The sequence below is a fragment of the Leuciscus leuciscus genome (assembly GCF_965113295.1).
Source record: "Leuciscus leuciscus genome assembly, chromosome: 9".
In the NCBI taxonomy this organism is placed as follows: Eukaryota; Metazoa; Chordata; class Actinopteri; order Cypriniformes; family Leuciscidae; genus Leuciscus; species Leuciscus leuciscus.
The window spans coordinates 21,336,030-21,360,598 of NC_138733.1; the positions used below are offsets into that span (position 1 = coordinate 21,336,030).

Sequence of the window (24,569 nt, forward strand, 5' to 3'; positions counted from 1 at the left end):
ATTACACACTAACTAAAGTTAAAAAAGTGAAATCATAATCAACCACCCCTTTAAATCCTATCTTATATTTTATACTATCTTGTCTTTCCCATAAAACAAAAACTTCAAATAAAGTGTTAATAACATGTTTTATTTCACAATTGACAACAAAATGGTCATACAAATAATTTTATATTAATTACAAAATTCACCCAAATAAAAATAAAATTATTATGCTATATATACATTTTAGACACAATTGTTTAAAATTCAATTAATTAGGATAACTCATACAGCAAGGGTAAAAAAAAAAAAAAAAAAAAAAATGTTCTGCTCTCCTAGGGTATAGGCATGGTTATCTCTTTTTTCAGCTGGGATTTCTTAAAAATAAAAATAAACAAATAAAATAAAAAAATTCTGGCTTTGGATAACACTGCAATACTATGGTCAAAAAATCAGATCCACAATAAAACAGTAGCTTGTCTTTCACCAAACTCAGTACAGAACTGCACTCTCAAGTCAATGACAACCACACAATTGAAATTATATTTAAAAAAGTAAGTCACATCAGGTTTTCTCTCAACTAATTTTTTTTTTATGTTTCCTTCTTAAATAAATTGAAATACCAATTACCTCACTAAGGGAGCACATATACAAGCACACAGTTTCAACGTGAAGCTGCCAATAGTTTTAAAAAAAACTCAGTTTTACTACTTCAATGCAAACTTTTACATTTTCTATTTTTCACGTGCTTTCAAGTTCCTGCAATAGTTTTGACGTGAGCAGCTTTAGAGTTCCTTGATTATAAATCTGTCCTTCAATCTGTAAAATAAGGCAGGAGTATCTGAAAGAAACATTGTTGTGAATAAACTTTGGTGATTTGAAAAGAATAGTTTTGTGGCACAAATCGGTGATGCTACATGTGGTTATAATGCGTCAACATTCCCACCGGATAAACAGGCCACTCTTGCCCAATCAAATTATAATCAGACTTCAGTCTACAATCTCAATGGCACCGAGTATATGAAATAAGGCTAAACAAATAACTGCCTTTACTTTAGTATATCTGACCAGGACCGTTCTTTGTTCACCATCAGCAAAATCACAACATCATTTTGCACAAGACAGTGTTCCACCATTCAATGTGTTTTTAAAAAAGTTTTTTTTTTTTTTGCAGTTCGCATCCAACCACAACAATCAATGACATTAAGAACAAATAAATTACAATTACACAAAACCAAAGCTGTATTTAAAAAAAAAATCTGCACATTTAGAGCAAGATAGGTGCTGCTTTAACCATGCCTCTCTATAGTCTAAGCATTAGCATAAGCTAACATGAGGTCTCAGTTGTGTGTGTAGTGCCACCTACAGGCATGATTTGTGCAATGACTGTCCTGTCAGATCTCAAACCTCACACATATTGCTCTATAATAATGAGTAGGAGTGTTTTTAATTCTGATAACGGTTGTAAAGACTCCAGCATGGAGATTTAGATCCTCCACTTAAAGGGTCAATTATTAACAGTGAACAGTGATCTTTATCCTCAGGGTAAGACTGTGGCCATGATGACCAAATCAAATCATACCCCAATTTTGTGAAATACAGTACTGATCACTGAGCACTTCCTGTCCATGGTCACCTCATTTACTATTACTAGTCAGTACAGAGAGTTTTAATTCAAATTCAGCTCTATGAAATGCAGCAAAAAAAAACAAAACAAAAAAATTAAAGGGACAGTTCACCCAAAAATTAAATATCTGTCCTCAAATTGGCTACTGTTACAGTACTTTGATGATTTTATTTGTGTTTTTGGAACTTGACAGCCACTGGTCACCATTCACTTTCATTTAAAGGAAAAGAGCAGCGTGAACATTCTACTAAACGTCTTCATTTGTGTTCCACAGAAGAGAATATTCATTTTTGGATGAATTGTCCCTGTGTACAGAATTAGGATGATACTGCTACAAGCTAATGAGGTAGCAGCTGTAGGCGTTAATGATGCTAGCTTAATGCTAGTTAAAATAAATAAACCAAATTTTTATGGTCTTTTTTCATATTTTTAACCTTACGTAGTTCGTAATTGAGCAGAATATTTGCTTATATTTAATAGGTAACGTATACATTAAGTGCGGTCGTTCATTAGCATACGATTAGATAAAGGGAAGCAGATCCAGTACCTTTTAACTTAAACATAATTCGTTTGATATGCTCAAGTCATTGTCTAAAAACCATGCAGGAGTATTTGAGCATAAGCTTGCATGTGTAAATATGTCATCCGTTTCAGACATCTGTAAACCTGTGACAACAGTTATCATAGAAATATCTAAGCACAGCTTGAGTTGAGCTCTTCATGAGATGGGAGTCAAAATGACTAGACTTTTGTTCTAGTCGACAAGCAGGTGTTGAGGGAATGAAGTCAGCAGGTTGAAGGTTGAGGTTCTCCAAAAGTCTGGAAACGGTGGCGATGAGAGTGGATTTGGTTGGAGCTGTAGTGGGAGAGCAGGAGACGTCGTCTTCCTACTTTTCTTTCTCCTTCTCACTCCTCACCTCTTTCTCACGGCTGGACTTCATGAAGTCACTTCTCATCAGGCGGTAAAACAGCACAATGTTCATGGCGGTCATGATGGCCAGACCCACGCTGCCGATGGTGTAGCTGGCCAGGGGGATGAGGTCACGATTCAGCACCAGCCAGCGGGTCATCCAGGCCAGGGTGTTGATGCGAAACACCACGTAGGTGCCCAGGTTTATCATGCTGTTGACACGGTAAAAAGTACTTTTGGCTAGGCTGGCCATGCGGAGCACTTGCCTCAGGTGCAGAAAGATCGAATTGATCTCAACCAACAGCGCCACCACTGCAAAACCCACATACCGACAGGTCAGCACCGAGATCCCGAAACAGGTGATCACCTGCAAAGAAAAGAGATCGAGATTTTTTTTATTAGGAATTCACTCAAATTTAAGGAAAAGGAAAAGTCACCATAAAATCAAAATTGACAATTCTTATTTTTTTATGGAATATTACTGTATTAATAATAAATGATTTATCTATACATGTTTTTTTTAAATACACGTGCCCTATTTAATCTTTTTTTTTTTTTTTAAGATACAGGAAATATACACACAAAGGTGAAAATATTGAAATGCACTAGGAGTAACAATACCTTCCCCCCTTTTCATAATTATCAAGAACATTAAAGGAAGAAAAAAAAAGCAAATAATAAAATGAAGTAACTTAAAACACAATCATAGAGGGAATGTCCACTGTGCCCAAAAATATTTGGTTTCATTTGTGTCACTGCCCATTTCAAGGTCAGCACATTTAGTGCAAAATCAATATGCATCCAACTTTTTACAATTATTACCATCAGAAACAATCTTTGATCATAATATCATTTTAAGGTTGTGTTTGACCCATTCATTAATCTACAGAAAGTTTAAATAGGCCAGTTAAGCTACACACAGACTAATGTGCTTAATTTCAGAAGCAGGTCTTTCGTCTTCTCAACACTAATCTGCTGCGAGGAGACGAGAAACAAATGAACGTGTGTTCAGAATCATCTGATAACAGCAGGGAGAGGCTGAGCTGAGGACAGGAGCACAAAGGCTCTTTTGATCAGTCCTAAACCCAACATGACAGCAGCCAAAGCGTTCAATCACAATGAGTGACACTAATCCAGCTGAAGTTCTACAGTTTAAACAAATCCTAGTGATGACTTTTGCCAATATTACTACAAATAACATTCTTAAAAGAGATGGTTCACCCAAATATGAAAATTTTGTCATCATTTACTCACCCTCAATTTCTTTCCTCTGTTGAACACAAAATATGATATTTTGAAGAACATGGGCAAGTAAACATTTTCTGGTCCCCATAGACTTCCATAGTATTTTTTTCCCTACTATGGAAGTCAATGGTGCCTCACAACCGTTTGGTTACTTCAAAATATCTTCTTTTGTGTTCAACAGAAGAAACAAATTCATACAGGTTTGGAACAAACTTTAGGTTGAGTAAATTAAAAAAAATTCATTTTTGGGTGAACTATCCCTTTAAATAAATATCGAGTCTTGAACCAAACCAACCACCTCTAAGAATAATCCGAGCAAAAAACCAAAGGTGTAATTTCTGACCGACTGTGTATGTGATATTGGTTTTAATTTAATGAAATAATGTGAATGATAAAAAAAAAGTTACAAGAAAAAAATACTATGGTACAATATACAACTATTAACTCATTGAAAAAAATATTGTTTTTATAAAAAATATACATAACAGATTTTTTTCCGGATTTGTTAGTTAAATCAAGTTTTAAAAAATGTTTTAAATTTCCTTTTGGATGAAAGAGGATTGAAAAGGAAAGTTATCTTCCACTAGATGGCAGTCTATACCTATCATTACAAAACATTGTAAAGTGCATGGATTAATCTGAAGTAATGTGTCATCAAAAGCTCCTACTTAACACTTATTAATGCACAACAAATATTGAGCATTTAGATCCATGACGCATTATAATTCTGAATTTCTGTAATTTATATACATTTTATTGACGTTTAAAAAAACACGTACAAGTCTGTTATCAAAACCGGTATGATGAGTTTTCCACAGAGCACAAAGGTGCGGTTAACATGACGTCCAATACTGAGTTACATGACTGGGTGGTGTTCCCGTGACGCAACTCCTTTTGTAACAGAACATAAATTCCTCAGGATGAGTCTGTAATGCAACCGTTCACATGACACCCGCCTGGTTCTTGTGGTCAAGAATGTCACAGCAGTAAGGCTAGTAATGCTATTCACATTAACACTGCTGCTTTAACACATGCTCTCTCTCAAAGCCCATGGTGTGGGTTTGAAGCAGGCAAGTAATGTATAACAGCTTTAAATAGCTTGAAATCCAAACATACGCCTCTTTATAGCAATAATGTGTCACGCCTGATGTATTCATAAGGCTAAACATGACAAACGCTGACTATCTAGCTATGTGGACTGTAAACACTTCAGAGTATGCTTTACAGTGTCTAACAAAAGAGGTCTACAGTTAGACCTAAGGTTACAGTAAACAGTGATGGTTGAAAAATGTGTTTGACTATTTAAAGCAATTAAACATCCCAAAAAATTAGCAATCTGCTGGTTTAGCAAGACCGCTAGCTCTGTAAACATGATTTCTATCTGTAAATGCTTCTCTGACTGCAGTGAAGGGCCTGTTTTACAAAGACGGATGATTACTAAATAAGATTTGTGTGACCTCAGTCTTATGACTGAGAGGATGTTGACCTTTGGTTAACACTTTGTCTTTCTCTTGGTGAGGTTAACGTGTCTTCTTACACAACGCTTGAGTTGGATAACTCTCTAAACATCACAAACCTGTTATCTTCAGGAGACAATTTTTCTCCTAAAGGTGAGAAGAACATCAGTCCACTATATGGAAGTAGTAAAATACGATGTTGTGACCTTAAACACAAAATTAGGTGTGTCGCCAGTCAAAGACGTCAAAAACAATCACTCACTATTGTACAATTTGTAATATTTGAACGGCGGCCATAATAGAGAGATAAAACACTATAACATCCTTCTCAGCCTTGAAAAGAACAATCATTGACAGGAAAAGAGCAAAGTCTTCATGTCATATACATCACATAACATGTTGCTTTATGTTAATAGCTGTGTATATTTAGCTCCTGCTAGAACGTCGCAACAGCAAGGTCATGGGGTTGATTCTCAGGGAACACATATACTGATTTAATGTATAGTTTTACTGTAAATGTATATCATACTTTTATTCACCAAGGATGCATTAAATTAGTAAGAAATGACAGTATAAAAACATTTAATGTTACCACATTTTTTTTCAAATAAATGGAGTTCTTTTGAACTTTCTATTCATTAGTTTCAAAAAAAATAAAATAAATGTGTGTATTATTCACACAAATATTAAATGACACTATTATTTAAAATTTATAATAATAATAAAATGTTTCTTGAGAAGAAAATCAGTTTATTAAAATGACTTCTGAAGGATCATGTGACACTGGAGACTGGAGTAATGATGTTGAAAATTCAGCTTTGCATCACAAGAATATACAGTATATTTTTAAAGGGGTGGTTGATTATGATTTCACTTTTCTAACTTTAGTTAGTGTGTAATGTTGCTGTTTAAGCATAAACAACATCTGCAAAGTTACGACGCTCAAAGTTCAAAGCAAAGGAAGATATTTGCTTTTAAAGAAATTGTTTTTTAAGGACTACAGCAAATGGCTGGTAGAGACTACACGACATTCCTCCCGGGTTAGTGACATCACTAACCCTATCATTTACATAAACCCCACCCCCGGGAACAAGATTTATAGATTATCATGACAGAATATACTAATCAATGACTAGAAGATAACTACACATAAGCTACATAAATTCATCAACTAACCATTCAGAAACGTCCTGTTGCATTCTACATGTCACTTCTTCTTGAGTCTCTCCATTATTGTCTGACTCCAGTCTGAACATAAACATTGAAATTTTCAGTGCAAGTCTGTGTGAGGTAAAAGGACAGAGCTCTTGAAGCTCCGCCCCCTGTGCTGAGAGCAGCAGCTCACCCTCAAAAAGTGACAATTTTATCATGCTGTATAAGAATATCTGTGGGAAATTTTGAGCTAAAACTTAACATACACACTCTGGGGACATCAGAGACTTATTTTACATCTTGTGAAAATGGCATTATACCACCCATTTAAAAATATTCAAAGAAAATCAGTTCTTTTCAATTGTAATAATATTTTACAATATTACAGTTTTTTTACTAAATTTTTTATCAAATAAATGCATCCTTGGTGAGAATAATTACAGAGTCCCGCACATGACATGTAGACACACACACATACACACACACACACACACACACACACACACACACACACACACACACACACACACACACACACACACACACACACACACACACACACACACACACACACACACACACACACACACACACACACGTGCTGTCAATCATTTTTTCTGTAATTAATAGCGAGGTTAATAAAACATTGGAGTTTTTTATATTTTTATATTGTAATAATTTCATGTGGTGAGTAACTATGAATGTAGAAAGAACCTAAAGACAGTATATTTTAAATATTTATTTATGATTATTATTAGAATGAAGGCCAGTATCACTGATACTAATACTGGAACTGATGTCTCTACTGATGTCTTTTTAAACATTAGTTATAGACATTCAACATTACAGTGTAACTGAAAGCTATCAATTTCAACATTTATTATGCTTTAAAAAATATTACTTTTAATTTAAGTGAACTTAAAACAATCTTCACATAACTCCATTATAATAAATGTCATATTTACCTGTGGCCTTCCTACCTGTCTCAAGAGGTAGGAAATATACAGAAATGGAATAAGGTCATCAAACACTTTACAGTCGGTTACCTTCTTTGATTAACGTTAATGACAGACATCACAGCAACTGGTTTATTAGGCTGCTGTCACTTTAAGATCTGCCACTGCTGCACATTTCATTTTCTCACAACTCTTTTAGTTCATTTAAAACTACTCTTTTGAGGATGCTCGACAAAATAGGCATTATGGCATAATCTTGTGTTATTGTTTGTTCAAGCGTGAAAGCACTCAATACTGGCGTGCGTCTCACTGTGCACACAAGGCGTGTGTGTGTGTGTGTCACATAGACACGACATTCACAGACAGCGGGTTCTCGTTTGTCTTGTGGCACTTGAATGGTTTAAAATCATTTGCATGAATAAAAGCGTAAACAAATAATGTAACACTAGCCAAATTATGCTCCGTTAATTGCGTTAAATATTTTTATTAGAAATTAATCACATGCGTTAACGCGTTAATTCTGACAGCCCTAATTTATATATATATATATATATAAAATACATTTTCAAACACTAGTATATAAGATTTCAAAACTTTGCAAGCCGCTTGCACAAAATGTTGTGCTGAGAAAAATAACCAACTAAAATAAGAACAAAAAATATAAAATAAAATAAAAATAAAAACCAACAACAACAAAAACAAAAACCAACTAAATTAGGGAGGCAAATCGAAAAATTCTAAATTCAGACCCAGTATAGTGTTTAAAACGAGTTGAGATCACAGTGTTAAACGACAAGGTGAATACCTGGGAGGCTGAGACCTTTCTCACTAGCACAAAGTGGCTAATTTCAATCAAGTTTTTGAAGAAACTTTCTTTTAAGGACACCACAGTATACATTTCTTTTACAATATAACTTGTGCACTGTGAAAAGTGCTAGTCAAATAAATATATAAAAAACACAATAATCTACTCCAACATACTGCTATAGACATCAACAGACAATCAGAGTGAATTGCATTGCCAAGATTATTCCCATAATCCATTTGCAGTCGTGCCGAAATAATCTTATTCACACACACCCCTAAAGTTCCTAAGTCATAGCATGTGAGCGATAAAAAAAGCATATGCTGATCACACCTGAATATTTTTGTTTACAACAAACACAATGCCCCTATTTTCAATACAATTATGCATGAAAAGTATTAATGCTGATGCAATAATAACATCAGATTAGCACATGCCTGTTAGAATGCTCCCATGTTGTTTCCCTGTTGTAAATCTACAGGTCTGTGAATGTGTGTTTGGTTTCATTAACCTCTCCCTGCGGGGTCAATTATCACTACTACGTCTCTAATTTCTCCTTTACACAAAAAAACATGGCAGACACAAACACCTCCTGGGTAACTCGATGGGGGGGTGGTAGCACTGAAACCAGTTAACCTGGTTACAGGTGAAACAGGCTCGCTTGAGCAGCATGTGAGGAATACTGAAGCTCAGTGAGAAATAGAGCACAGATGCAAATGGCTTTAGGACCACATGAGGTGATGGGAAAAGAGTAGACAGGTGGAATAACAGCGAGGACACATGCTTCGATGAAGATAAGCACGAACGCACACAAAAATTAAAGCATTTGAGGGATATGGTCACTTTTACAATAATTCAAGAAGGAAAACACTTTAAAAGTGGTCCATATAAATGATGCACTATTTACACTCAAAAGTTTGGGGTCAGTACAATTTAAAAAAAAGAAAATAAATTAATTTTATTAATTTATAAATGTAACAAATGCATTTCAAATATGCTGTTCTTTTGAACTTATTTATCCAAGCATTTTTAAAGGGGTCATATAATGGTACATGCACTTTTACAAGTTGATTGTCCTGAAATGTGTGTTGGCAGTGCCTGTACACAACCATCATAAAATGATAAAAATCCATCCAGTGTTTTTTATTTTTTATCTTCTTATATGTTTCCCCCTCTCTCAAATCAAGCCATTCAATTTTGTGACGTCACAAAATCGACGCCCCTCCCACGATTGTTGATTGACAGCAGCGTTTCAACACAGACCCGCCCTCGCTCGTGAGCGAGCTGTCAATCATAGCCCACGCGGACCGGCGCGGTCATTGTTGATACGCTGGAGCACTGTCTATGAGCAGAATGGCGTCTAAGCGATTGTGGTGTTCTGTTCTTGGGTGTAATAAGGAACACAGAAGTCTTTTTGATGTTCCTAAATCCGAACCGCTGAAGACGCAGTGGCTGAGTTTTGTTTTCGAAGGGAATCCCCCACGATCAACGTCAATGCTTTCATGTTTGCGCGAATCATTTCACACACCAGACTGCTTTATAAACGAGGTCAGTAAAAAGCTGGTTTTGCTAAGAAGCTGCTCCTGAAAAAAGGATCTGTACCAACTATTCGTGTTCCTGCTGCACCTCCAGAAGAACTGAAGTGAGTCACGTTTTATTAACCTTTATATTAATATTAATCTTCGCAAATCGCTTGCTGCACGCTTCACAATGAATGCGGCTGTTTACACTCAGGGTAGGCTACATTACAGCATGTTTTCTATGTACGACTCAATATAATTCATAATCCCACGTTTATAATGAACAACGCGTTATGGTTATTGTGTTATGGTTATAACAAACGGTGTACGCACAGAACAGAGGGGCGGGGTGAGCAAAGCTCATTATCATTTAAAGACACATGCACTTAAATGGCGTGCTGAAAACAGAGCTGTTTTTGACCAGGTAAAATTAGTGTTTTCTTACAATACTAATGAGAATTTTTAATTAAAGTATATTACAAACTTTTAATTTAGACCCTAAAGAATCATATTAGCTTGTACAAAAATGGCATTATATGACCCCTTTAAAATAAATGTATAATGGTTCCCTCAAAAATATTAAGCAGCACAACCATTTCAACATTGATAAGAAATGTTTCTAGAGTACCAAATCATTATAATGATTTCTGAGGGATCATGTGACACTGAATGACTGCTAAAAATAAATGCAGCTTTGCTATCACAGAGATAAATTATATTTTAAAATGTAGCTGCAAGCAGCAATTATCGGGGCGAAACCTTTCAGAAATTACAAGCAAAAATATAAATGTCTCCTGACCACTATGTGGCACTGCGCAGAAACTATAGGTAGCCTCAGGTCACGGTTTTCATAACACAAACATACCCTGCGTCTCAATGTCCATACTATCCATCCTAAACTGTATGTGAGATTAAAATAAGTGTGTCCCAAAGCATAGTATGTTGAAAAGAGTATGCCAGAAATCACCGGATGGTCTACTATTTCCGTTGGATTTTCGAAGTGTGGATCCGTGCTCACTCTAAACAGACATAAATACATAGACGCCCTATTGGCCACTTTGGAACGTTGCTGCGATACGTTAGCGCGTCCGCCATATTGCTGAGGGCAAGACTGCGCTGTAAACAACTGAAAATAAATGGGTGATGGATAAAAACAAAAACAACGTTTATCAACCGATTTCAGTGGTTTGTACGTGGTGTACAAAAAGTTCCATCTCTAGTTATTTAAAATCTTGATAGTTAGACTTATAAAATATTTTTTTTAATAAGGAATTGTCAAAGCTCAGGCTTGTCATGTATTTGGCTTTTTATTCCTGGATAAGAATTGTGAAGACCCCCATTCTGAGATATAATTACATTTGGCTTTCTTCACAAAAAGAGTAAATACTTTTAGGGTGTATAAGTAGGCGAATTGAGACGCAGCACAAGTTTGGTCAGAATACGCTAAAGCATTGCGGAGATATAGCCTTGCGTTCATTTTGGCATGCACTTCGTTGAATTCGTTTTCGCGTTATCCGAGAACAGTTTGACGAATTTACTTGAAATCCATAACTTTTTGTCGGCATAACTTTTTGTTTCCAGCCCTATAGTTTCCAGCATTAGCAGAGATCATTTTTTTTATCCTTAAGAAACTTTTAATTATAAGTGAAATCATTTAAAGACAGGGACACAATTTGTTCAGTAAACCACCGTTTAATAATAATAAAAAAAAAAAAAAAGTTTAATAAGCAAGTCCTCCCAGTTCAAGAACGAGGAGGGGTTGATGATGTGAGAATGTGAAACTGGGCTGGGAGATAAACCTGAAGGCGTGTATGTGAAAATACAACATTATGAAATGAAGGTGTTGAGAGAGCTGAACTCAAAGGGTGTGGTAAAGTGTTAGTGGGAGGAAAAAAATTATACAACATGTATGAACATGCCAGTTTGTGTTAATGAGTCCAACAATCCAGTGAATCATTGATGATGTTTAAGTTGGGTAACATGAGAGTTTGAAGCAGCCGGGGAGAAGAGAAGGTTTCTGAAAAATTCCATGATATGTATAGCGGTGAGTGATGGAGACACATGAAATCTATACTAAGCCAAACACAATTTCTTGTGGAGACAAACTTGCTAGCAGGGTTTGGTGATATCTTGAATGTTCACAGTATTTTTGCAATGAATTTGCCAGTGATTAAGCAAAACCATAAATATTGCAATGATTTTACTGTACTTTTTATTTGCCCATTAAGTTTCCTAAAAAAAAAAGTCATCATTCGACTAGTTTCACAATTGTGCTTTATGTTCATATGTCATATAGGCATCATGGATTCGATCAAATACCAATAGATAAAATAAAATATTTAAATAAAAACCTGACAACCTCTGCTAGAAATCTTATAACGGGCCATGTTTGGATCTTTATGGAAGTAGAATAATGTCAAATGTTTTTGAAATAAAAACCCTGTTGAATTGCACTACTTGAAAAAAATAGGCATTGCATTAACCATGCTTGCATTTTAATGCATTGTATTTTTAGTGCTTACATTTTTATGGGCTGAAATTCAACATGGTTGAATATTTAAGCTGTGAATATTTCAATTAAAAACATTTCAAACACCTTTTCATTATTAAAAATTCAATAATACATATTCACCTTTCATATTTCACTTCCAAAATATTCAAACTGTTTAAAAATACAACCAATAATATTCAACAGGCAATTTTCGGTCCATTTTATTTCGCTTTGCAAATTCGCTTCCACAAATTCAGTGGTTCAAATTCGACAGTAAATTCAACATTGACGTCCAGGAACTGCAGGAAAAGCAGTAGATTGCCGAGCATACTCTCCATCTGCTGTTAGTCGACCTCACCATCAGATGGTGCAAAAGCGCTTGTTGTTGACGAAGACATTCATTCATAAAATGAAAATGATTATCTGTGTCAGTATATGCGGAAAAGATGATAAACACACAAAAGCTGTGTTTATGTTTCATTCAATAACTTCATTGTTACTTTCCCTGTGTATTCTACATGTCATCAGCTTTCTCTACCATGAACAGGATTATAATCGGTTTCCCTCAATAGGCTACCTCATACTCAAGGATTTCCCTTCCGTTGATAGTGATATGAAAGACCAATCTTGCACCTTATTAGGGAAGTAGGCTGCTGTAGGCTATTATATAGGCTACAGGCAAGAAGATGGACTCAGAATATGAACTGAACGCGCAAAGTTTCATGCTGAGCGTTTCGTGATATACTGGCATAAAATCAACACATGTATATATAGTATGCATACGTGTATTGAATTAGCTTAAACTGTCACAGCACTTGCATATTGTCCTCCTATTGTTAGTTTAACTGTAAATCGCTTTGGATAAAAGCTTCTGCTAAATGACTAAATGTAAAAATTGGCTTGACATTGGACATTCGCACATTTAGGGACCGTCTCTAAAGTTGCATACAACATTGGCATGTACGTTTCTAACTTCAATAGCAAACTTAAATATATTGAATAAATATCAAAAATCCAAAGGGTGCGCATTATGCCTGACACTAAATAAACACTTTACAGTTGGTTTTATGACTGTAAGTCGTTCTATTCAAATGCTATCGGAGTTAGAAACGTGTATACCAAAGTCGTATACACTTTAGAGACGGTCCCTAAATGTGCGAATGTCCAACATCAAGCCATCTGATCTGTATGCCAGTCTATCACTGGGAAACGCTCAGCATTAAGCTTTGCGCGTTATTCTGAGTCCATCTGCTTGCCTGCGAGTTTGGTCTTTTACATCACTGTAGTCCATTAAGCTACGTTAAGTTGTATGTCCAGCAGGGGAATCCTAAGTATTGAGGGAAACCCTAATAGCCTGCATGCAGCACATCGCCACAATATAAAGTTAAGGCAACTAAACAACCAAGAGAAATATATGTCAACCTCAAAAATGTAACATTGGATCTGTATATCCGCATCGGGGAATAACATTATAATCTCGTTCACGGTAGAGAAAGATGCATGTAGGCTACACAGGAAAAGTAACCGTGAAGACACTGAATTTAACATAAAACAGCCGTCATAATAATCACAAATACACTTACATTGCTGTAAATGAGTTTTATGAATGAATGACTTGTTCTAACTGTTGCTGGTCTTCAACACGCACTTTTGCACCCCCTGCTGGTGAGGTAGACTAACAGCAGATGGAGAGTATGCTCGGCAATCTACTGCTTTTCCTGCAGTTCCTGGACGTCAATGTTGAATTTACTGTCGAATTTGAACCACTGAATTTGTGGAAGCGAATTTGCAAAGCAAAATAAAATGGACCGAAAATTGCCTGTTGAATATTATTGGTTGTATTTTTAAACAGTTTGAATATTTTGGAAGTGAAATATGAAAGGTGAATATGTATTATTGAATTTTTAATAATGAAAAGGTGATTGAAATGTTTTTAATTGAAATATTCACAGCTTAAATATTCAACCATGTTGAATTTCAGCCCATAAAAATGTAAGCACTAAAAATACAATGCATTAAAATGCAAGCATGGTTAATGCAATGCCTATTTTTTTTCAAGTAGTGCAATTCAACAGGGTTTTTATTTCAAAAACATTTGACATTATTCTACTTCCATAGATCTTCCAACAGGACAGTGATCCAAAAACAAACATCAAAATCAACACAAAAATGGGTTACCGAGCACAAAACCAAGCATCTGCAATGGCCCTGACCTGAACCCCATAGAAAATGAGTGGGCTGAACTGAAGAGAAGTAGCGCCAACATGGATCTGGCAATCTGAAGGAATCAGCCATCTTTGATCATATTTACCAAGGGGGCAAATAATTCTGACCAGCACTGTGTGTGTGTGTGTGTGTGTGTGTATCACTCCTAACGCAATCACTCCTACTGGCCACTTTGGTGGGTTGAATTTTATATATAATTATAGGCTACATTTTTCAATTGTAGTCTTTTAAAAAGGCATCTGAAATAATAAACTAAGTGCAATGTCATGTAAAAAAAAATCATTTTTTCGATACTGAAATATCTGAAACGCTTCCAATACCAATTTCCTGCAGAATACACGATACTAGCTAAGCTTTCTCGCTCTCTCATCTCTCCAACAGCGAGTTGACACTCAAACCCACCTCCCCTCCCTCACTTGTTTCGTTTGCATGCTCAGGATGAATATTGTTGGTGTTACAGGGCTTGAATTTCAGTGTAGGATTGCGTGTATTGCGCATAATTTTACTTATTCCTGCAGATTTTGTGCTCACACTCAAAAAGCACAAAATAATGTCAAAATGCCGGTCTTGGCGAGTATTGGAGTATTCACATAAACAGTCAGTAATGTTTTAAGTGAACGTTAACAGTTGAGAAAGAAAACACGTGTGTAACAGTATACTGAATCCGTGCCTCAGGTCTTAAAGTGACATGGTATCGACATCAAAATCGTGGCCAGTGAAAATACTGAGTGGCTTACTTTGGAAAACCACTAGCCACAGTATATCTTTCTGAAAATGAACACTAAAAAGTGTAGTAGATGCTGACACTTTTCCCCTCTATCTTTGTAAATGACTGTGAGATTGTAGTGGAGATGTTTACCCAGTCATGGTCAGGACAAAGTCCACACTGTGGAATAAACCAACTATTGTGTCACCCTGAGACAGGGTAAACGTAATATGACCCTGAGGAAAGCAAGGGTACGTTAGTAAAACCCCCATAAAGCCCCGGTCAGATAATGGCAGGACCCCCCCAAAAAATTATATAGACATGCTAGCAGTCAAATGTTTGAGGTCAGTTCAAATTTTTAATAACATTTTGGGGAAATATTCTCTTATGCTCACCAAGTCTGCATTTATTTTATTAAAATACAGTAAAATTATTAATATTGTGAAATTAATGACTTAGTTTTTTTATATTTTAAAATGTAATTTATTCCTGTGAAGCCGAATTTTCGGCATCATTACTCCAGTCTTCAGTGTCACATGATCCTTCAGAAATCATTTCTAATATGCTGATTTGCTGCTAAATAAATTATTATTAATGTTGAAAACAGTTATGCTGCTTATTAAAAAAAATATATAAATGTCTTTACTGTCACTTTTGACCAATTTAATGCATCTTTTCTAAAAAAATATCTAACTGGCCTTGAACTTAGTTAATTCTCCCTTTTACAACAAGCCATTTTGCATGTATTTGTTCATACTTGTCGGAACATACTATGTTCATATAAACCAAAATAAACTAGACAAAACAAAGAACAAAGACATCATCTTTTGGCATCAGAATACAACTAAAGTACCGTACTGATATGAAAAAATCTGATAAACTGAACACACAAAACAAAACCAAGCTATTTTTAAGCACAATAGCGTTTCAACCCCTCCATTTGATGAACAAAATCAGCATTCATAATTTGGGAACCATGCATAGCATCATGCATTCACACATGCACAACACAGTTGCCGTGGGAACCAGACACGTACTATGGCGGTGCTCCAGATCCACTTAGAAGTACTCAGACTCGAGGCATTGAAACGCTCTGAATCAAACAGGACCATGTGTCTTCAGGACTTATTCTCAGTACGGTACACACTGAACCCGACACGCCAATAATTGTTCCTCGGCTGGCAGCATTCCTGTGTTTTGTGATCGTCACATCACACAGTGCCAAAACGTACCAACATTTTCAGCCTGACTACAATCTATTAGAAAGACAAACATCAGGCGAAGCTACTTCATACAAGGAAGTTCCATTCAAAAAAAAATAAAAAATAAAATAAAAAGGCAGGATATAAATTTCATGCCTTTTTTTTTTTTTTTTTTTTTTTTTGGTTGCTAGAAAGACTGAGATCTTATTTATAAGTAGATTGTTTTGGCTCAGACAGCATGTCATCCAGGAAGGTTTGCTGTAGTAAGTACAAACAGAGATCTCTTGTGATATGGGGAAGGGTCTATATCAGAGAAAGACAGAAGTTTCTAGATCTACAGGTTTTAGAGGAAATTTTGAGTATCTCTTTTATTAGGGTGCTGAGCATGAGCATATGTAGACCAGATGTCTCTGCTTCTGTCTGGAAAATGCTGAATGCATGCTACAAAAGGAGGAGGGATCCAACCACAAATACATTACGCTCTGGAGACAAAAGTGGTTCCCTCGCTCGTACACATTCTTTCCTTCTCATTCCTCCGATGCCTCTTATTCTTTCCATTTCCTTCCAACAGAACAAAGCTTGATGTTAACCTTTGACTCAATGTAGAACACTCTCTGTTATCATTTGCAGGAACAACTGTGCAGCGGATATAGTCAGTGGGCAACTAGGTAATACATTTTTTATAAAATTACTGTAGTTTACAGAGGAATCATATCAAATCAAACATACTGTTTCACAGTGTTGGGGAAAGTTCCTTTTAAAAGAAATTATTTAAAATATTCCATTACTCCCTAAAAAAGTAACTCATTGTGCTACTTAGTTACTTTTTAAAGAAAGTAATGCATTATGTTACTTTTGCATTACCTTTTCTCACATGGGCTGGACTTGGTGGTTTGTTTTTAATAAAAAAATAAAAAAGTATTTTTTTTGGCAAATCTCAAGGCTCTTTCACACCAAAAGTGAAATGTTGCAGGAGAAGAAAGTTTAACACTCTTATTTCAGCAATAAAAAAAGAGAAACAAATGTGATGTTTAAAGGGGTTCTTTTATGCCCTTTTACGAAGTCTTGATTTTGTTTTTGGGGTGTTCTAGAATATGCTTTCATGCTTGATTGTTAAAAAAAAAAACACTTTTACAACACTTTTAAAGATTATTACAGCACCACTCTCCCCTATCTGGCTCGAACGAGTCGTTAGTTCCTGTTTGATGAACCCCCCTCCTTTCGAAATACCAAATGTGCTGTGATTGGTTAGATGGGCCAGTGTGTTGTGATTGGCTCCGCTTGTTTGAGAAATGTCACGCCCCTTACGAGTTTCATCTGCTCAGGTGTAAATATTAAGGACGGCATCAATTTCAAACCAATTCAAGCCCGATTCAGACTTAAAAATGTTAAACTAAAGGATCATACAGTGCGGATTTCAAGCACAGACCTTGAAAGCATGGATTTCACAGGACGAGTGGTGTGTGTTTTTATTTATATGTACATTTTAGATATGATAGATAATAGCATTACTTGTTTAAAAAAGTAATGCAGATATTTTATTTTAAATTTAAAAGTAAAAAAAAAAAAAAAAAAAAAAAACTTGTTAGTTGAATAAAGTAATCTGATTACGTAACTGCAATGCATTACTGCCAACACTGCTGTAACAGCCGAGAGCAAAACAACTGCCAGGTAAAGATGAGAGAAAACAATTATAAGAATAATTAAAAGAAATGAAATAAATAACAATAAAAGAAATAAAACAGCAAAATAACTAAAACAAAATAAAATTAATTAATTGTCTTAAAGGACAATTCCGGTATTTAACACTTTGAGTCTATTTTGAAGTTTGTTTTGAATGAACAAGAGTGGTGGACAAAGAAATTTTGACAATGGTTCCTGTCTCGACTTTTTGACTATTTTAGATTTGCCCATGACCGCTTTAGAATGGGAGTCTATGGCCATGCACAAACATGCCCTTAAAACAACCCTTAACGTTCGTTTTCAAAACTGTTCAACTCACCGAGTGGTTAGTGGTGTTCGTTGATGTTCCAAAACAAGTAGCGTAGCGAAATACAGTTTCTGTCGTGTTTTATTTGGCATTTTGTAAAATCCCATTGATTTCCGTTGGAGGACTCATTGCTCGGTGATATTACTGCGCGACCGGAGACGGAAAGGGGGCTGTTTACTTTTGGTTGTAGTCTTTTAGGTGTTTTCGCTCGGTTCTCCGTCTCTCAGAAGGCTAGCGTGAGCAGAGCAACGGAAGTTGCCGAAGAGCGGAAGTTTATACGCGGTTGTGAGGTATCTGAAAAAATAGTTCCACTATAGAAAAATAAACGGATTGAAATCATACATTGCACCGATATATTTGTTTTTAATCATCAACGAACACCACTAACCACTCGGTGAGTTGAACAGTTTTGAAAACGAACGTTAAGGGTTGTTTTAAGGGCATGTTTGTGCATGGCCATAGACTCCTATTCTAAAGCGGTCATGGGCAAATCTAAAATAGTCAAAAAGTCGAGACATTGTCAAAATTTCTTTGTCCACCACTCTTGTTCATCCAAAACAAACTACAAAATAGACTCAAAGTGTTAAATACCGGAATTGTCCTTTAAATTAGTCTTAGTGAATAAAGCCCTGTAAAATCAGGTTAGTTTCAGGTTCATACTTAGGAGATGTTTACCCAAGACATCTAAAAAATAGCTAAAGTCTTTTCATTTCAGACTTCAAAGACGTCTGTCTGAATGTTCATTGCTGTACTGTTGGTAATTAGCTGCTAAAACAAAAAAGAAGCAAAAACTTTAGCACACTTTACCAAACCGACTAGTTGGTTGAACAATCCCAACTATGCAGTTCCATAAAAAATTTTTTCAGTGTAAATAAACAATGCAATTGTAATGTTAGGAATGTGCAGGCCTTTTTTTTACTACAGATGACTTGTTTACCACTCATGCATGCTACTGACAGCTTTATCCAGAGTACAGCAGCTTGAACCAGTCAGGGAAAGCTGCAGGTTTAACTGGATTATTGGGTACTACAGAAAATGCAGAGGGCTGTAGTTGAGGTTCCTGGCATGGCACCACTCGACTGCATCACTTTAGCCATTGAATAAAATCTGTCACTGAGCAAATACAATCACCTCAGGCTTCTGTGTTTAGGTGAACTAACAATCACCCTTAACTCTGCCAAACAATCGCACTCCCTCCGCGGTGTTTTGTATTTTTCCACCGATCCTACCTCTGCATGCATGGTATGAATGAGCACTAATACAAACTGATCATCTGAGCCTCCTCTGAGGCCTGCAGGCTTTAATTAGCAAACTCAATTGTGCTAAACGAATGGGGGATGAGACACATTTGCTCCAAAAAGCACCATTTCTGAGAAACTGATTTAAAGGAGGTTTGTGGTGATCCAAATGCCAAAAATGTTATTGGGTTAGCGTGATGCTTTTCACAGAACTACCTCTGGAAACTTGAGCATTTGCAAAAAATGACAGCCAAGCAGTAATACCCACAAAGCAAGCAAACCATTTTTAATTTAAGTAACAGTTCTCTTTTTTCCGTTTACTATGCTGGCATATGACAACACTACTTGAGTAGATAGTGGGCCTCAATAACCGTGCTTTTCCACTGAAAATGTATGACTCCTTAAGCAATCAGTGTTTCCACTTCCTCCTCACCTCAAATCAGGCTCATTCTTATGTACACGCTACCATTTAAGTTTTGAATAGGCACGATTTTTTTTTTTTTTTTTTAAGAAATTAATACATTTATTCAAGTTCATTCCATTCAAACTAGGCACATATAAAACAAAGCTTCTCTTATTATTACAGTTTGGCTCCTGATGTAAACAGTGGGGAAGAACATGACGGGGTGCAGATGAGAGGGTCTGAAAGTTTCTCACACTGCCATTAGGAATCTGGCAGCATGTTCCCTCCAGTCACTGAATGAAATCCCAAGAAAAGAGGGAACAACAACAACAACAGAATGAAGCTGGCTACTTTACCAAGTGTTGACGTCATAGAACCCCAATCAAACCAAAGCTCAGAAAACCCACTGAACTTAATGGAAACGTTTGGACAGCATCCTTCCTCTGCCCATTGCAACAGAGCAGGACTGTGATAATCTGTATATGTACTGAGCTAATGCAACCGATTTGTTCAAACGGCCTCGCTATTGATCTGTTTATTTTACATATCTTAGCTATTTCAGCAGTTTACCCTCGGTTACCTCTGCTGACCTTCTCACCTCAGTAAGTCTAAACACACACAAAGACACAAAGCATAGAAAGGTGGTCAGACAGGTTGCACTAAGTGAATACAATGAAATCAGGTCTGTGTAGCTTTAATTAGATTAGGGAGTAATACAGAAACTACTTTTGGAATTTTTGGTTTACAGAAACTGCTTTTGGAATGATGTTATGGTTTACCACCAAAATCTGTCAGTGGCTTTCTTTTAATTCTCATTCATTTTTTTTTTCTATTATTTTTACCATTATATTTATGAAAATTTAGCACATTTACCATCCAAATTCTCATTACTGTAATTTCAAAAAATTATTTTATTTAATTTAAATTATTAAGTACTAAGAAATTAAGGTACAACTTGACCTTTAATTTAAGATGATTATATTTTTAATTTTATCAGAATGTAATGAGAATCACTTTTGATATAAATTATATTAATGATAATAAAGACGACAAATGTCTGGAAGCATTACAAATGACAACTTGGAGGAAAATATGTCAAAACAAAAAATCTGAGAAATCTTAATGGTCTTAAACATAGGCTTTACCCATTTAGCAGTTAAGTAACTGTCTTTCTCCAAAAATACATATTTTCTTTGTACCATGTTTTATGTCTACTCACCACTACATGGTGGAAAAGTAGCTCCCAAGAATGGCTGATCTTCTGATTAATAACCATATCAAAGAAGTCATATATGAAGTACCCTGAAACACATAAATGCATATTAACACCGTATTTCTCAGGTTTTTCAAATAACAGATCCCATGACAACAATTGTGTTGGTTACCAAGATGTCATTTCCAGAGGGCTATTTATATCCATCCATCTCCCAATAAGAGGGTCTCCATGGAGACTGCATTTTAAAGCAGATCAACAACAAATGAAGCCAAATATGAGACTAATATAAATGTACTGATAAGCATTTTCAAAATACATGCCTGTTTCCATTTTAGTTCACATTACACTAGTTCATTTTCTGAAAACAAGCCTTACCATCTTAGGTGAAAGGATGAATAGATATTGTCTATATTGAAGCATATTAGAAACATGCTTCCCTCAGACTTTTGAGCAAGGCCATGAATAGCCAAAATTAGCTTTTTATGGGTATATACTATGCAGAGATAACAGGGCTTGTATCCCAGTCCTGTTATCTCTGCATAGTATATACCCATAAAAAGCTAATTTCTTCTGTAATATATATTTGTTTAAATTGAGAGAATATAATAAACTTAAAAGCAAAGGCCCATTCATAAACAGTCATGTGACCTATGGGGGTAGCACTGGTGCCTTGCTGGGACGGATCATAAAGCCAGCCATTGATTCTGTAGCTAAAGCTAACATCTCTGCCAACTGTATGTGGGATTCCTCACAGTATTCAAAATATTTCGGATATTTGGCATTTTAAATGGGAGTTATCTACTTATTGGTTGAAATGAACATTCCAGTCAACTGTGCTACATTTTAGAGTGGTGCAAAATAACACACTACACAAATTATAGCTAATAATCAAAAGGGAATAAAAAATTATGCTGGATGTTTTCCAAAAAGTTTCATATCACATTAATCTCATTATTGCAATGAAATGCTATGCAAAAAAAAAAAAAAAAAAAAACGTCTTCACTGTAATGCAAAGAAATTATATATGATTTAAATAATAAAGTATTTGTGAATCGTGTTATTATTTGTTGTACCTTTAATTTATGCAGATTTGAAAAATAATAATATAAAAAATCACTGTATTTGTATTAGAATCACTATTGGTAATATTGGGAATTTGAAAAAAATAAAAGAAAAACATGGATTAATTAGGAGTAATCAGAATTTGGGAGATGTGATTAATTGTCCAAAAAAAAGTCCCAAAGCTTTTTTTCAAAAACTTTTGAAGCTGTGATTACGAGCTCATCACTTTCAAATTTTGACTTGAGAGGGCGTTCATATCCAATTTTTTAACTAGGAAACAAAATTCTTTATACTCACCGATTGATACAGACACTAGGGCGTGAGAGAAAACGGAGTACGTTCCTATCAAATCCTCGGCCATCTGGGGGTGCATGCAAAAACTACAAAGACAGACGAATTATGATCAGGGCATTGCGTTTAAATAAAAGTGCATCACATTTGTGAAATATGTTGGGTAGTAATGAACAACGTTCATATTATCAAGTAATATGAACCACATGTGTCGTCTATGTGCAGCCTGTCAAATGGCCAAGTGTCTGTTTAACTGCATCTAGGCTATCAAACAAATAGGTGGCAGCCGAAAAGATGTTACTCTTGGATAAAATTCTCAAACATCTGATAAAGGAATCAAACAGACGGGAGTATGGGTGTGTATTGTTTTCCTCATGCACATGTGGGTAATTCTGGCACTCACCATAGCACGGACCACACTCCAGTTATGAGGCTATGCAAGAAAGAGGTGGAGATGTTTTTCCATTTCCAAGCGTTCCTCTGAGCTGTCTCGGGGATGGGAAGTTTGCCGATTCCATAGTTTACCAATTTGAAAAAGCCAACCGAGGATCCAGCGGTCAAAATCACAGAATTCAACTCCATATTTTAAGCGCGCGCTTCTGTTTTCTTGTCACTACCCGAGATTCTCGCGCGCGTATAGACCTTTCGGTGATAAACCCGCTTTTTTACGTTATTTCGTCAAATATACATCCCGAAATGTTTGTTTCTATTTCATTTTCACCTTCAGTAGTCCAAACATATGCGACTGTGCCGTCTCTGTAGGCAGAGCCCTTGTATAATAAAAATGTATCGACACTATCTTTGTTAATAAAAAAATAAAAAAAAGCTTTTTGTTTCAGTGCTCAGTTTGTCCGGTCCGATATAAAGCTAGGACACTGATTGCTCAATTACGATTGGCAACAATGACATAGTATCTAATGCATGTGTTACAAAATCCTGACGCTAACGCTTGTGTAACTTTTTCGCTTTTACAATAACCAAACAAGAGAATCCCCGCCCAATCATCGTAAGGCGCGTTTGAGGAGCAAATGAGCGTCTCGGGCGTGCGATTCCCTTACGTATAGTCCCGCCTCTTCGTGTGGAATTATGGGAGATGTAGTAGACTAGGCTATATGCGGCGATTTCGTAACTTGCAGAAAAGAAAGTAGAAAAGAAAGTTTTCAGCTGACGGACGCTCAGATTTTATCTTTGAAGCGCCATAGAGTTTCTCCAGCCTCTTCATTATCCCATATCTGATATAAAACGATTTTATTCAACACATGTTTTTCCATGACTGTCATAAAAACTGTTTAAAAAACGTTTGACTGCGACATTAAAACCACGTGTAGGCAGAGATGGGCACAAATACATCAAAAAGTATTTAATTACAAATTACAAATACATACTCATCAAATGTATTTAAATAAAATACAAAATACTGCTGTGAAAAAAAAGTATTTCATTAAAATACAAGCAATTTGAAATTTGAAAATACAAAAATACAAACAAAATGTACAGTCTTTTGTAGTGTGAGTGTAAGTGTGGAGTTAGATACATGTAAGAGTAGGCTATAGAATATCGGAATATCATCGTTTAGTGCAGAAGATGCGCTTTTAACGCATTTAAAACGCATTTTGCGCTTTTAAAAGTGATATGCAGTGGATACATGTGCTTTAATGGACTTCAAAACTTAAACAGCCATTTACTGCCATTATAAAGCTTGGAAGAGCCAGGAATTTTTTTTAATATAACGCTGATTGTATTCGTCTGAAAGAAGAATGTCATATACACCTAGGATGACTTCAAGGTGAGTAAATCATGGGCTAATTTTCATTTTTGGGTGAACTAAACCTTTAATCCTGGTGATGAAAGTTAATATAGGCGAAATAAAATGATATATTTAATAAAGTATTTTAGTATTTTAAATACAAATTACAGTATCTTGAAGTATTTAATTACAAATTACATTTCATTTATTTTTGTTAAGGAAAATACAAATTACAAAATACTCAAAAGTAATTAAATACGTATTTCAAATACATGTAATTAAAATACTGCCCATATCTGCGTGTAGGCCTATATACGCAGTTTTAATAGTAATAATTATAAGT

At 35.6% G+C, this 24,569-nt stretch overlaps 1 protein-coding gene across 1 annotated transcript; it reads right to left on the minus strand.

Moving 5' to 3' along the window:
• Positions 1-1,698: 1,698 nt before the first annotated feature.
• On the minus strand, positions 1,699-23,452 carry tlcd2 (TLC domain containing 2). The gene is made up of 4 exons (XM_082180580.1): positions 22,883-23,452; positions 22,486-22,568; positions 21,130-21,212; positions 1,699-2,886 (listed from the first exon to the last, which is right to left on the minus strand). Exons 1-4 carry the CDS (start codon positions 23,059-23,061, stop codon positions 2,497-2,499), a joined length of 735 nt encoding a protein of 244 aa, XP_082036706.1. The 5' UTR covers positions 23,062-23,452; the 3' UTR covers positions 1,699-2,496.
• Positions 23,453-24,569: the final 1,117 nt, after the last annotated feature.

Coding starts and splice junctions, on each gene's coding strand:
- tlcd2 (XM_082180580.1), bottom strand. CDS start 23,061: ATGGAGTTGAATTCTGTGATTTTGACCGCTGGATCCTCGGTTGGCTTT. Junction 22,569..22,882: donor GGAGTGTGGTCCGTGCTATG/GTGAGTGCCAGA, acceptor CTGTCTTTGTAG/TTTTTGCATGCACCCCCAGA. Junction 21,213..22,485: donor CCTAGTGTCTGTATCAATCG/GTGAGTATAAAG, acceptor TATGTGTTTCAG/GGTACTTCATATATGACTTC.